At 43.0% G+C, this 16,160-nt stretch overlaps 1 protein-coding gene across 3 annotated transcripts in view; it reads right to left on the bottom strand.

Moving 5' to 3' along the window:
• ANK1 (ankyrin 1) overlaps nt 1-16,160 on the bottom strand; it is a 1,899,552-nt gene that overhangs the window by 936,848 nt on the left and 946,544 nt on the right. For all 3 annotated transcript variants that reach the window (XM_044082993.1, XM_044082990.1, XM_044082992.1), the window contains exon 20: nt 7,140-7,238. In XM_044082993.1, coding sequence (XP_043938928.1) covers nt 7,140-7,238 — 99 coding nt within the window. The remainder of the gene's footprint in view (nt 1-7,139; nt 7,239-16,160) is intronic.

Raw genomic sequence — 16,160 nt, 5'->3', positions numbered from 1 at the left:
ACTTCTAACCAACAATTACTTGATATCTACCACCCAAAAAGGTCAGTAGGCAAACTACTCTACAAACACTCCCTTGCCCATGCTTGGAACAAACTTCCCCTTGACTTACATTCAATCTCCCACACCTCACACTTTAAAAATGAACTAAAAGCTCATTTTCTCAATTCCAGAACCTGCCCTTGCCATGACCCTACCTAGTCTTCCTTCCCTTTATGTACCCTCAAAAGGACCATACTTAGTACCTCATTACACCTCTCTCTCCAATGTGTCTATGCATTTGCACAATTTTATACAAACAAAAAATGTTTATCGTTGACCTATTAAACTATATCAATGTAAAATTGTTACTTAGCTTCTTTTTAATGCAACTTTAACTTTATGCATGTAACCCAAAATATTTGTGAATTCTTTTGCTATAACTGTTACTATATCAATATTGTTTAAAATTGTACTTGTTTTAAAATGTATTACTGGAGCTTTTCTCCTCGGGTCTCCACTGAAAATGGGCCACAAGCTCAGTTGGATAAACCCGGTTAACAAATGTCAATAAATAAATAAAATATTAACTTTGATCTGCTATGCCTCCAACCTTACAGATCTCAAGTCTCTACCTCAAACTGCCTTCTCAACCACTGAAAAATGGATGCACCAAAACCACCTCTCACTTAACGCTGACAAAACTAAGATTCTTCTATTTACTCACTCCAAATCCACCCCACCCCCACAGAAAAAAACTCATTTAAAATTACTAGCCTAAACAACTCCATCATTGACATTGTTCCCTCTGCCAAAATCCTAGGGGTCACCATTGATGAACACTTAAAATTCAATACCCACATCCATCTTAACATCCAGAAAACCCACATAAAACTCGGCCTATTGTACAGAAACAATCAATTCCTCTCCCCTTCTACTAGACAGACCCTGGCCACTACATATCTCCTCCCATCTCTTCTATATGGGGCTCCTCTGCTTACTAATCTATCTTCCACCCTAACCTCTAAACTGGAAGTATCCTACAATAAAATCTCCAAATTCGCCACCAAGGCAAATTCCCGCTCTCATCACTGCACCTCCTTACAAACTTTAAAATGGCTTGAACTCCCTAATCAACTAGACTTCCTCCAAATTGTCTCTGCCCACAAACTAATATTCCAACCTACAAGCTGCCCCGCACTATCCAATATTTTTCAACCATATATCCCCCCCAGACCACTTAGATCTTCTTATCAAAACCTTATTTCCATCCACAAACCCAAGCGCCCAGCTGGTCAACTTCTACTCTCCTTTTCCCTAGTAAAAAAATGGAACGCCCTGCCCTCTACTCTGAGGACATGCGATAACCTACACTCCTTCAAAACACAACTCCATTGCTACCTACTAACTCAAAGAAAATGTAACTGCACTCTTCATTCTTTTCCTCCCAAGCTCTCATCTTCCTTCTCTCCTGGCTAAACTTCATACCTTACTAATTTCCCCCTTCATCCTTCATTATTAATGCAACAAATATATTTACTCCCGACCTTATACTTAATACCACTCATCCTCCAGGAGAATACTCATTTTTACATCCTAGTTACTTAACTATGAATGACCCCAATATTGAATTATTTTTCCAGATGTCTGTGGAATTTCCACCTATTTTGACTGTAAAAAAAAACAGTATATATGTTTTTTCTTTGTATTTTAAGTTTTTGTATTTTTTATTTATTTGTATTTTCATTGGGATGTAACATTTTACTGTGGAGCTTTTCTCCCCGGGCCTCCACTGAAAATGGGCTCTCGGGCCCAGTGGACCTCCCTGGTCACCAACTGTAATAAATAAATAAAATAAATAAATAAATAACCAAGATCATAGCACTTGGCACTGAATTTTCAAGCTGCACAATACATCCAAAGGGACTATGCACATGTAGATTCACACGTATAACTCCATAAACACAGAAAAAAAAAAACATGTATCTGCATGTTCAGTGTATTCTAGCTTGAGAGAGATGCTTCCAAGACTCCACTGTATGCCAGCCAGAGATACATGGGCATCCTGAGATAGTGTAGCAACTGTCTCATGTACACAGACAACCATCTACTACTACCACCTAGGAACACAATCTGTGAGAGATGCAATTACATTAGGAACCTAGAGTCCAAGCTCTCTCCCCCTCAAGCCAGTATATCTGGCACAGAAAAGGATGTTAACACAATCACTACACCTCAAACACCCCCCACACCTGCATAACACACACCTACATATGCAGGGGTCCTCCACATAAACATACCTAAACAAACGAGATCTCCAAGGCAAAAGCACATGCGATTTCCACAGCCCTCCACACCACATACCACTCATAGTCCACACATCTGTGCCTCACAACCACTAAGGCTTCACCATAAACCCAATATATTAGTCATAGGAGACTCCATTGTGAGACACACAGATGTGCCTCTCACAGGTACTGTTATGACTTTGTCATAGTCCATTATGGTGTGAATGACTTGAGATGTACCTCTCTGGACTATATGAAGAGAGACATGATTGAGCTCACTGATTATGTGTCCCAGGCAGGTATGTCCCTAGCCTTAAGCAGCATTCAGCAGTCACCAAGAATGATAAAGTCAATCATTTTCTGTTTGTATTGAGGTAACAATTGGCTTAGTTTCTGGTGTCATTCCAGGGGGATCCAGTACCTGACAGATAGGGAAGATATGATCGAGAGCCCACAATGCTTTGTCAGAGATGGCCTACAACTGTCTCACCTGGGCTTCAGGCTTCTGGAAAAGGCTCTTGCCTCTCCTGTAGTGCCTTTTTTAGGAAAAGTGAGTGATGAGGTTAAAACTACCAACATAAAAATTTCAACAAAATACAAATTAAAGGTCATGCTGTTAAACGCTAGGAGTCTAAACATGAAACTGCACTCATTACAAGCATTCCTAACCCTGCAAAATGCTGACATCTGTGCATTCACAGAAACCTGGTTCAAAGCTGCAGAGAGCACCCCATCCTTACCTGGTTACTCATCCTATCATACATTCAGACCCCAGTAAAACCAAACGAGGTGGAGTTTCAATATACATTAAAGACATATACACCTCCAGGCTGGTCAAACAGTATGAGGCACAGAAGACACTCCAGGTGCAGTTAACCATTGACAAGACCCCTATTCAAATCATAGCTAGCTACCGGCCCCCAAATCTGACTCAAGATGCCCAATCTGCCTATTTAGACCTGTTCGAATCTATCAAGATTTAGCCCTTTACCCTGATCCTGAGTGATTTTAACTTCCCAAACTTAGATTGGAAGAACTACTCATGCCAGAACACAAATGCCCAGAGATTTCTTGATTTTGTCAATGCAAATCCATTGGAACAGCTAGTCAGTACCCCCACAAGGGGTGATAATATCTTAGACTTGGTATTAACCAACATGAGTTACCACTGCAGCATCCCTATAGTATCATACTCCCTGGTAAGATCCAACAACAAAGAAGTCACTTTCAAAGTCACCATCTCCCCCAACCCCCCTGTAGCTAGGATGATACATAACTTCTCCAAAGTTGATTACAGCCTCTTGAGGGATGGTATAAACAGCTTCACAGCCCCCTCCACCTCTGTAGGAACTGGCACCAATATCCAAAAATACACCAAAGCACAATATGAGCATTTATATAGATGCATGGAATCAGGAATACCCAACAGGAATAAATCATCCTCCGCAAGGAAGAGTAAACTTGTCTGGTGGACATCTGCAATAAATAAACTCTATAACAAAAGGAAAAAATTGCTGTCCAAGACCAAGAAGGAGCAAGTGCCCAATTGGAAGCAATGTCTCCTTAGCCTGAACAAGCAAATGAGAGCACTAGTGAACTCCTCCAAAGCAAACTTCGAGTCCAAATTGGCCACATCTACTAGAGACAATCATAAAGACAATCATAAGGTCTTCTTCACATATGTACGCAACCTCAAAGGAAGCACCAAGAGCTGTTCAGAACTGGTGGTCAAGGACATTACATATACAAATGCCACAGATATAGCAAACTTGCTGGCTGAAAGATTCAGTGAAAACTTTACCCCTTTGTACCCCATCAGTAAATCAGGACATCCTCAGTACCTGCCCCCTTCCCCTTATATTTAGGAATAGGTCATCACTGCTCTCTCAAAGGCAAAAAATACAGCCTCCATAGGACCCGATAACATCCCAGGCTGCATCCTACATGAACTCAGGCAGGAACCTGCAGCGCCATTAAGCACCCTATTCAACCAAAGGCTGAGTACTGGCATTATCCCTGCTGAGTGGAGGACAGTCGCTGTCATCCCTTTACACAAAGGTGGAGCATCCACCGATCTGGGAAATTATAGACCCATTAGCCTAACTAGCCTGATCTGCAAGGCCATGGAATGGATTATCATGGACCTCATTAACAAGGACATTGACAGCCTCCAAATACTTGATCCCACACAGTTTGGCTTCGTCAAGGGGAGGTCGTTGTCTGCTAACTTTGGTCGACTTCTTTGAGACAGTCACCAAAGCCATGGATGAGGGGAAGACAGTGCACACTGCCTACCTTGACCTGGCCAAAGCCTTTGACACTATTCCCCACACGGGCATAATAGATAAACTCTCTCAACTAGGCATCAATCCATATGTTACCAGATGGGTAGCAAACTGGCTCACTGATAGAACCCATGTAGTCAAAATAGGGGAAGCCACCTCAAGCTGTAGACCCGTAACAAATGGCATACCCCAGGGTTTGGTCTTGGAGCCTCTGTTATTTGGGATATACTTTTCTGAGGTGCAGGCCGAAAACAGTGGCCTATAGCTAACCAAGTTTGCAGATGGCTAAAAGCTGGGTAGTGTCATCAATTCCCCTAGTGATGTGAACATCCTCCAAGAGGGTCTCACTCAGACAAATGACTGGTGCCAGAAACATGGCCTAAATCTGAATACCAAAAAATGCATCATCATCCCCTTTTGGGAGAGTGACATCCTCACAAATTAACACATTAATAACAATGTCCTAAGCACTCAATCAGTTGTGAGGGATTTGGGCACCCAGGTTGATAGCAACCTGATTTTTGACCACCATGTTGCTTCCATTGTACGGAAAGCCTTCTACATGGCCCACCTCATAAGTAAGGGTAGCTCATCCAGGGACAAGGAGGTCATAACATCCCTGTATTCTTCCATTATAAGGCCCATTATTGAGTACAACGCCCCTTTCGACATGTACCATGCAAAGCACATGCAGCAGCTGGAGAGACCACAGAGGTTCCTCACCAGGAGAATCCAGGGCTCAAACATCTACCATACACAGATAGGCTAAAAGCTTTATCCCTCTACTCAGTTTCATACAAACTCCTCAGAAGTGACCTCTGTCTGGCATACAAGGTGATCACGGACCCCACCTTGATGGGAGTGCTGCATATCCGCAAGTCAAGCTCCACTCGAGTAACCCGCATGCGTGGCCTCAACCTGGTCTGTGACATCAACAAGACTTGTTAGCTAGACAGATTAGTGTCTCAGAGACTCCCCCATCTATGGAATAGCCTCCCTCTCCACATCAAGCAGGGTATCTCTTTACCCCTTTTTAAGCAGAATCTGGATAACTGTATGGGAAACAGAAAATATACCCCTGGGATTCCACCCATGTCCCTGCTGGACAGGGGCATCAGGTGCTGCTTTGTCTAAACATGGGCTAAACCTTTGGCTAGGCTTATAAGGGTCTCAGGGCCAATAGTCTAGTAACTGCCTATGATCCTATGATTGACTCATCCGTATGGCAGCTAAATGATATGCATCTATGTCTCAAATGCACAACAGTCCAAGGGACAAGTATGTCAATCTGAGGAATATGCACCCACACCTTTACTTATACTTGACTAAGGAGTACACATCCATGATCTCAATACATGCCAGTATAAAGGACAAGTGCCTACTGACTCTGCTACATGCCAGTCTAAGACTCAGGACACAGACACCAGTGCAGGCCTATTTAACAGACATGCATCTGTGATTCTATTTCTTGTTGCTAAAAGGAATGAGCATCTACCTCTCCAATACAATTCCAGCCCAATGCCTAACAATCATGGTGCACACCCATGATTCCAATGCATGCAAATTCTGGGTGCATGCAGGGACTTGTCGCTCTGCCGCATGACAGAGATGGGATATTCTCTCACAAATTCAGTGCACAGTAGACCAAGGGAACAGAAGATAAAGTGAACAGAAGAGACAAAAAGAAGTCTGGATACCACTCATCTTTTGGAAGACCCAAATATGTTCTGAAGGCACAATGCCCGAAAAGGAACCACATGGGCTCTGCTGTTCATTCTTCACAAGAATCATCTATAATGCTATGAGGGATGCTGAGGGTAAGTTTCATGTGTGACTGGGAAGGAATAGGCTAGAAAAGCAAGAGTTTATAAAGCATTTCCGAAATACCACTGTTTATGTCTAAACATAAAATAATGGTAAATTTTACATTAAGCTGAATTTATAGACAAAACAAGCTATTCAGAAACATGCATTAGACAACCTTGTTCACTAAGATGGTACTGGATGCAGCTGGCCTGCATCCTTGGGCCCTGCACTACTAAAATAATCCAAATCATGACTGTAAATAGCAGCAGTGCCACCCCTGACTTGTAAACTAGAAAGTAAAACTATTACCAAGGCTGATATCACACCACAGTGATCTGATAATAATTCTGAAATATAAAGCAGTAATAATAATAATAATAATAATAATAATAATAATAATAATAATAATAATAATAGCCACCTGTTAACCAGGTGGGCTCACTGGACACACAGTTCCTTTTGAGAGGCAACTTGGGAGTAATGTCTGCTTAAGTGATTTGCTCAGGGACATAAAGGCTGAGAGAATCAAACCCTGCACCACAGGAACTGCAGTTCAGAGCTTTAACCTACTGCACCAACTGTTAGGTCATTAACCAGTATTATGGGCTAGATCTGTGCCAGAACTGCTAGTGTAGGTAAAGGGAAGAGATTTGACAAAATGACTCCCTGAATACCAAAGTGCTGGAGAATTAATACTTGTAAACAGGGCCACCTCTGAGGGGATGAGTAGTCATTACACTAAAACAGACCTGTATATATCATAAAAGTTGAGAGTGCTACCCACCAAATTAGTTTCGTTTGGAGATGCTCCATGCTTTAACAATAATGTGACGACATCTGTGTGACCCTGCTGAGCCGCCTGGTGCAGAGGGGTGTATCCAAGCTGCAGACGGAAAAACAAGCATAAACGTTGGTGGCAGTTATGAGAATATTTTGTAGAATAAACATTTTACACTTAGTTGTAAAATTACTCAGTCATGCTCATCTCTGTAGCATCATGGCTGTCCAACCTATTCTTCCACCATGACAGTTCAGCTGCTCTATTTTCACACCTCTTGGACCTGCAACTTTATGATGAGGAAGCTCGGTCAAGAAAAAATTAAGGATATATATACTGTTAAGCCATCTGCTATTTGCAGTTATCGTAGTATACAAATTCACTATTCATGACATATTCATCACGTATGGCTTTCATGTTAATGATGACTGCCTTGCAGAATCACCACTGGCATCTGAGAGAGAGCACTCATATGCAGATGTTGTATGTGCTATCCCATCATCTAGTACTTCTGTAACCATAAACAGCTGTAACTCAACACGCATATGCAGATGTTATGTGCTATCCCATCAGCTAGTGCTTCAGTAACCATAAACAGGTGTAAATCAACACGCATATGCAGATGTTGTATATGCTATCCCATCAGCTAGTACTTCTGTACCAATAAACAACTGTAGCTCAACAAAAAGTACATTTAATGAATACTAACGTTAGTTGAATGATGCATTTTATGTTGACTGATTAATACTCTAGTTTCATACTTTCACCAGCAGAACATCAGCCTGCCTGTAAAACTGAAAACGGTAACTTGGTGGTACTAAAAATGCCTCTGTACCCTGGGATACATGTGGAGACAACCAGATGACACATGTGGGCGACATTTTGATCTAACACTTCTCTTAAGCTGATGCAATCTGTGGGTGACATTGTGATCTAACACTGCAAACGTTGTACAGGACAAACTACAACTGCATCTTTATTCCCTTCAGGACTGGCTTATGGATAAACATGTTACCCTTAAGAATAAAAATATAAAATGTCCTGTTTGCTGTAGCAAAATGGCCTTCTGACTACTCTTCTATGCTCTACATGACAATTAGTTTATGGTAGCCCACTGGGAATGTGCCTAAAAAATCATCTAGTGGCCACCTTGGCCACCAACTAACACTGGTATGCCTCTCATACTATGGGAAACAATTCATGCAAATTCTAGGCAGTCTTCACAAAGTCAGATAATGCATCAATCCCAAATCTCCAGAAATATTTGGAATTACCCATATTCTGTTGGTTCTCTAACACAGACCCTCAGTACTGCTAAATATTGCACCTCAAGAGTTTGATAAATTTACACTGTTCTGCCAGCATGTACAGCAAACTGCACTAATGAACTGCCCTGATTATATAATGATCTGGCATTAAACAAAATTGGACTATATTCAAAATGGACTAGTACTTATAATTTATTAAAAAGCAACAATGTACACCTTACAAATGTGCTCTATCATTAAACTTGAACTAAGAAGGTTAGATGTGACAACACCAACTCACTCAATTTCTTTTACATACATAATGCTTCAAGACACAGAGTGCATTAAACATGGCTGCCCCCATTCTGGAACCTCCTTCTCAGGGAAATAATGTAGATGCAAGGTCTGAAAACAGATTTTGAAAGCATATAGTAACTGCTCCACTATCTCTACTATTTTGGGATAACAATTAACAAATCTCAGCTAGCTACTTAAATCTTTCCCATGTCCATGCTTTCTTTTGAAGAAACTAGGAAATTCACACCCTCTATTCATCATCAGCTCTTTACAAAAGGTTCATAGGTTCATAGGTGTGTACCAGGCTAATGGCCCTGGAGCCTTTACAAGCCTAGCCCATAAAAGTGCCCTGGCATTATGCAACCCGTCGTTAGTTCCCAGTGCCTCTATCAAGTAGAGCCACTGGAGTGATCCCCGGGGTGAAATTTCTATTACCCATACACTCATCAAGATTTCGCTTGAAGAGGGCTAGTGAGGTGCTCTGCTTGACATGTATGGGAAGTCTATTCCAGAGCATGGGTAGTTTCTGGGTTATGAACCTGTCCCTCCAGCATGTTCTGTTGGTTGTGGTAATGAGGTTGAGGTCTCTGGAGCATGTGGTGTGGATGGATTGGGATTTCTTTAGATGTAGCACTTCTAACAGAGCTGGGGCAGACATGGCTTTGTAAGTCAAGCAGAGCTCGCCTCTTAGTAGACGATATGAGACAGAGAATAGCTGGAGTTTTTTTGAGTCTGTTCATGTAGGACATGTGTTTAAGGCCTAGGATCCTCTTCGTGAGGTACTTTTGTGGTCTCTCCAACTGTTGCAGGTGTCTAGTGAGCTACATGCCAAAAAGGGCATTATACTCTTTGGTTGGTCTAATAAGGGAAGAGTAGAGAGAAATGATGACCTCTTTCTTCCTGGATGAAAAACCCTTGGTAATGAGGTGTGCTACATAGAAGGACTTTTTGACCACAGTGGCAATGTGGTGGTCGAAGGAAAGGTTGCTGTCAACCTGTGTCCCCAGATCTCTTATAATGCCTTCAGTGTTCAGTGGGCTACCATTGATGTGGTAATTAGTGGGAACTGAGTTTTTCCCAAAGGGGATGACTTGGCATTAAGCTTAAGGCCATGGTTTTGACAACAGTCATTGGTCTCAGTGAGGCCTTTCTGTAGGATGTATATATCATTTCGGGAGCTAATGGCTTCCAGCTTGCAGTCATCTATGAATTCGGTCAGCCTCCTTGTTGGCCTGGACTTCTGAGAAGTAGATGCTAAACAGGAGAGGACCCAGGACCCATCCCTGTAGGACTCCACTCGTGACTGGTCGGCAGTCTGACTTGGAGTCCGCTACTTTCACACTGCGGGTTCTATCTGTGAGCCAATTTGCAACCCACCTAACGATATAGGGTTGATGCCTAGTTTGTTGAGTTTATCAATAATTCCCTAGTGAGGAATGGTATCAAAGGCCTTGGCCACATCGAGGTGGTCTATATGAACTACCTTACCTTCATCCACTGCTCTGGTGACTGACTCAAAGAAGTCAACCAGGTTGAGGTGGCATGATCTACCTTTCACAAAACCAAATTGCGTGAGATCTAGAGTTTGGAGATTCCCTATAGCCTTGTTAATTAGGAGCATGATGATGTGCTCCATAGCCTTACATATCAGACTCGTCAGGCTAATGGGGTGATAATTTCCATGGTCTGTAGTCGCTCCTCCATTATGGAGAGGGATGACTGTAGCAGTGGGTCATTCGGTAGGGACAAAGCCTGAGGTGAGGCTATGAGTGAACAGAGCACACAGATGTGGTGTCAGTTCACTTTTTAATTCACGTAGAATATGGCCAGGGATATTGTTGGGTCCCATGGAAACTGTATTCTTGGCATTAGACAATGCAGCTTACCTATGCTGCAGTAATGTTGGGTGCCTGGCATTCTTCCGGTATTGAGATTGGTCTTTTGGGGGGGGGGGGTAAAGCTGGCACTGAATCTGTCGGCCAGTATGTTGGCAATATCTGTTGGCTCAGTATAGCAGGTACCATTGTGCAGTAACTCAGAGCAAATCTGGGTATTGCCATGGAGATCCTTGATATAACTATAGAAGGCTTTGTGGTTGCGTTTAGTGTCTGCCGCAATTCTGCCTTCTGATGAGAGATCTCAACTTTTTATTGAGGCTAATAAGGGAATTTTTCCAGTCTTGGGACTTCACCTTTTTCTGCAACAGTTTCTTCCTTCTGTTGTAGAGTTTATTAATGGCAGGAGACAACCAGACTGGCTTCCTTTTTTTGGAGGACAGCATCTTGGTTCTGTTGGGTATGGCTATGTACGTGTTTGTACAGTGCACTGGTGTATGATTCGGCAGTCATCCATCTATTTTCCATTGTCATGGGTGCCGTGAAGTTAGCCACCTCTGTTTTTAGGAGTCCAAAGTCAGCTTTGGAGAAGTTTTTCATGGTCGATACCTTTGCAGGGGGTGTGGGTGAGATGTGGATTTCCATGGTGATTAGTTTGTAGTCGGATCTAACCAAGGAGGAAGTGAATATTGGTGTAGAGTAACGGATGCCCATGTTACTAATAACCAGGTCAAGGATGTTGCTTCCTCTAGTGGGGGTAAGAATGAGCTGGTCAAGGGCATTGGAAGTGATGAATTCCAGGAAGCGTTGGACCAGTGTACTGGTGCATGAGTAGTTTTCCCAGCTGATGGAGGGGTAGTTGAAGTCACCTAATATGAGAGTGTTGATTTGGATCTTAATAGTTTTCAGGGTGCTTAGGAATGTGGAGTGAGAGTCTTGGGACATGGTTGGGGACCAATAGCAGGCTACAACCTGAATCGCCATCTTACCCAATGTTAGTTGTACCTGGAGTATCTCAGATGCGTTATGCTGGGCTACTAGTCTGGAGGTGTGCATATCCTTTATAAATAAGGAGACACCACCAAAATAAAAAAAAAAAAAAACACACCGACTACTTTTCTTTCTTTCTTCATCCATCCTGTTGTCATTCCTCCTCTTCCTCCTTTACTCCTGTCTTGTTCATAGGTTGGTACTAGGCTATCAGCTATAGGGCCTATATAAGCCTAGCCATAACAATTCCCTGGCTATTTCTTCCCACAGTATTTACTTCCCTGGACCCCTGTCTAGCAGGGTGACTGACATGATCCCCGGGGTGAATTTCCTATCTCCCATCCAATCATCAAGGTTCCTTTTGAAGAGGGCCAAAGAGGTGCTCTGCTTGACATGTATGGGCAGTCTATTCCAGAGTCTGGGGAGTCTCTGGGTCAGGAACCTATCCCTCCAGCATGTTTTGTTCATTGTGATGACAAGGTTTAGATCCCTGGAACGTGTGGCTCTAAGAGATTGGGATTTCTTTAAGTGTAGCATGCCCAACAGCTCTGGGTTTGACATGGCCTTGTATGTTAAGTAGAGATCGCCTCTGAGTAGACGATATGTGACAAAGTATAGGTGGAGTTTTTTTAGATGGTCAGCATAGGGCATCTGTTTTAGGCCTGTGATTCTTTTAGTGAGGTATTTCTGTGGCTTTTCTAGTTGTTGCAGATGTCTTGAGAGGTACATACCAAACGGGGTGTGGTATTCTATAATAGGTCTAATGAGGGAGGAGTACAGTGGGACAATGACCTCCTTTTTTCTGGATGAAAAGCCCTTAGTGATGAGGTGTGCCACATAAAAGGATTTCCTGACTGTTGTGGCAATATGGTTATCGAAGGTGAGACCACTGTCCACCTGTGTCCCTAAGCCTCATCACATTTTTGGTGTTTAGTGTACTGCCATCTATGTGGTAATTCACGGGTACATGTGTTTTCCCAAAGGGGATAACTATACATTTCTTGGCATTGAGCTTCAGCCCATGGCTCTGGCACCAAGCATCTGTTTCTGTAAGGCCCTTTTGTAGAATATCCACACCATTTGGGGATTCGATAATGGCTCCCAGTTTGCTATCATCTGCGAACTTTGTTAGCCAGAGTCCCTTAATGTTGGCCTGTACTTCAGAGAAGTAAATGCCAAACAAGAGCAGTCCCAGGACTGAACCCTGAGGTACTCCACTTGTCACTTGTCTGGAGCGGGATTTGGAGTCGGCTACTTTTACAGTGTGGGTTCTGTCAGTAAGCCAGTTGGCAACCCATCGAGTGACATAGGGATTAATGCTCAGCTTAGTAAGTTTATCTATGATTCCAGAGTGGGAGATGGTGTTGAAGGCCTTGGCGAGGTCCAGATAGGCTGTGTGGACCATCTTACCCTAGTCCACAGCTCTAGAGACTGATTCAAAGAAGTCAATCAGGTTCAGGAGACAAGATTGGCCCTTCACAAACCCAAATTGCTTGGAGTCCAGTGTTTGAAGATTGTCAATGTCTTTGTTTATAAGTTCCATGATAATAAGTTCTATGGCCTTGCAGATCAGGCTTGTCAGACTGATGGGGCAGTAGTTCCCTGGATCCAAGGTGGATCCCCCCTTGTGGAGTGGGATAACTGTAGCTGTGCGCCACTCAGTGGGCACAAAGCCTGTGGTGAGGCTATGATTAAACATGACACTTAGGTGAGGTGCCAGTTCTTTTTGTAGTTCATATACACAGCCTGGGATGTCTGGGCCCATGGATGCTGTATTCTTAGCTTTGAAGGGTGCGTTTTCTACTTGTGTGGCCATTATTACCAGAATTTGGCAATCTTTTGGTATTGAGATGGGCACTTTAGGGGGTGAGAGGGGGGTGATGTTTGCACTGAATCGATCTGCCAAGATATTGGCAATATCCTTGGGATCAGTATATTTAATGCCATTCTGTTGTAGCTCAGAGCAGATCTGAGCATTGCCATTTAGATTCTTGACATAGCTATAGAATGCCTTGTGCTTGTCTTTGGAATCTTTGGCAATTTTATTTTTGTAACTCGCTTTGGAGGATTTTATGAGGAATCTCAACTTCTTACTGAGGCTGGTAAGGGAGTTTTTTGCATCCTGGGATTTTCCTCTTTTCTGCAACAGTTTCTTCCTTTTGTTGTAAAGTTTGCTTATGGCAAGGGACCACCAGATTGGTTTCCTTTTTTTGGAGGAGAGCATCTTGGTTCTATTGGGGATGGCACGATTCATGCCCGAGTGGATGTGGTCGTACAGTGCCTTAGTGTAGGATTCAGCAGTCGAGCTTTCAGTTCCCGTCTGCATGGGTGTCATGAAGTTTGTCACTTCTGACTTCAGTAGCATGAAGTTGGCTTTGGAGAATTTTTTTACTGAGGCTTCCTTACTGGGGGGTAGGGGTGGGATGTGGATGTCAAAAGTGATTAGCTTATGGTCAGACCTGACCAACGAGGGGGTGACCTTAGGTGTGGAGCATCGATTTCCCATGTTGGTAATGACCAGATCTAGGATATTGCAGCCGCTGGTAGGACTAAGGATTAGTTGATCCAGGGCATTGGAATTTATGAATTCCAAGAACCATTGGGCAAGGGTGTTGGTACCCGAGTAGTTTTCCCAGTTAATGGCAGGGTAGTTGAAATCATCCAGTATTAGGGTGTTTGGTTGTATCTTAATATTTTCCAGTATGTTTAGAAAGGTGTAGTGAGAATCTTGGGGCATGGTGGGGGATCTGTAGCAAGCTACAATTTGGATTGCAGTCTTTCCTAGTGTTAGTTGCACCTGGAGAATTTCAGACGCATTGTGTTGGGCAACTAGCCTGGTGTAGTGAATATCCTTGGTGAATATGGACACTCCTCCACCTTTAGTGCTTTGGTCCTGGTTTGGTGGCCGAAAAGTGTGGTAAGAGTTGTAGCCTGGTACTGCAGCGGTGCTCTCTGGAGCCTTGAACCAGGTCTCAGTTACTGCACAGATATTGATGTTATCCATTTTTAGGAGTGCCTCGAGAGAGTGCATTTTGATGTTTAGACTTCTAGCATTGAGTAGCATTACAGTACAGTTTTGTACCTACCATAAATGTAGATGTTCGAAGATCCACATTGCTGCAGTCCTTACACTTGGGTAGTCCGCTGTCCTTGGTCGGCCCGAATATCAAAGTATAAGGCTGACGTCGGTCAAGGCGCATTTGACTGACATCAGGACGTCAGGGTACAAATGCGCATGACCGACGTCATATCCTCAGTCTTTTCTTGCCCCAGATGTCAGAAGACCCTAAAAATAAAGGTCAAAACCAAAAGACAGCAAACAACCAACCCACCACCCTTGCACTAACTATATGTACAATATATACAAAATACACAAAATGTACAACCCAACCCACACAACCACCTCTAACTACAGAGGGGAAGGAGGGAGGGTAAATTGGACTGCAGCAATGTGGATCTTCGAACATCTACATTTATGGTAGGTACAAAACTGTACTATGTTCTTCATCTCACATTGCTGCAGTCCTTACACTTGGGTAGAATCCCAAAGCAGAGGTAAGGGAGGATGGCTAACTACAAGGAAGCAGGAGCTGCCAAGATGCCCTGCAAAACAGCAGTGGCAAAACCAGCCCTGGATTTAGAGTAAAGTGGCAGGTGATAATGCCTAGAGAAAGTATGCACTGAACTCCAAGTAGCTGCCTCCAAAATATCCTTGGTTGCCACTCCCCTCAAAAGCTGTTGAAGTGGCAGTAGCCCTAGTGGAATGAGGCCTAATCCCAGCTGGAATCTCCTTGCCATGATGGGAATAACAGAAAGCAATGCAAAACCCAATCCACTTAGAAATAGTTTGTTTTGACACAGGCTTGCCCTGAGAACTCAAAGCAAAAGAAACAAACAACTGCTGAGACTGCCTGAACCCTTTAGTTCTGTCCAAATAATATCGCAACTGCCTGTGTACATCTAAAGTGTGCAAAATCTTTTCCCCTTTATTTTGGGGATTTGCATAAAAAGTAGGCAAATGAATAGTTTGGTTTAAAGCCACACTAGAAACCACCTTAGGCATAAAGGAAGGATTAGTACGTAATGATACCCTATCCTTATGGAAAATCAAGAAAGGCTCAACCGCCATAAGGGCCTGCAATTCAGAAACCCTTCTTGCAGAGGTAATTGCCAACAAAAAATCAGTCTTCCATGACAAATATTTCAACTCAGAAGTAGCTGCAGGCTCAAAAGGTTGTAGAGTGAGTTTCTCCAACACAAAATTGAGATCCCAAGCAGGAGTAGGAGCTCTTCATGGGGGTCTTATATTCTTTGCCCCTCTAAGAAATTGCTTGAACAAAGAATGAGAAAACAATGGTGGGTCACAATCATAGTGAGCCGAAATTGCTGCAGCATGAACCTTAATAGAAGAGAAAGACAAACCTTTGTCCAGTAACTCAGTAAGATATTGAAGAGCCACACTCAAATTAGGCTCAGAAACATCAAAATCTTTTGCTGCACTCCAAAATAAAAATCTTTTCCATTTATCTGCGTACACTTTCCTTGTACTAGGCCTTCTAGCTTCCAAAATCACATTCAAAACTTGTTGTGGAAGTTGAGACCCTCTATGGTTCAAAACAGAATATGCCAGGCTGTTAGGTGAAGAGAGTGAAGTTTGA

Source organism: Protopterus annectens, chromosome 9.part0 (genome assembly GCF_019279795.1).
Source record: "Protopterus annectens isolate FY-2018-M chromosome 9.part0, PAN1.0, whole genome shotgun sequence".
In the NCBI taxonomy this organism is placed as follows: domain Eukaryota; kingdom Metazoa; phylum Chordata; order Ceratodontiformes; family Protopteridae; genus Protopterus; species Protopterus annectens.
The sequence above is the reverse complement of the archived record's forward strand: the minus strand, read 5'-3'. Positions and strand labels throughout refer to the sequence as shown.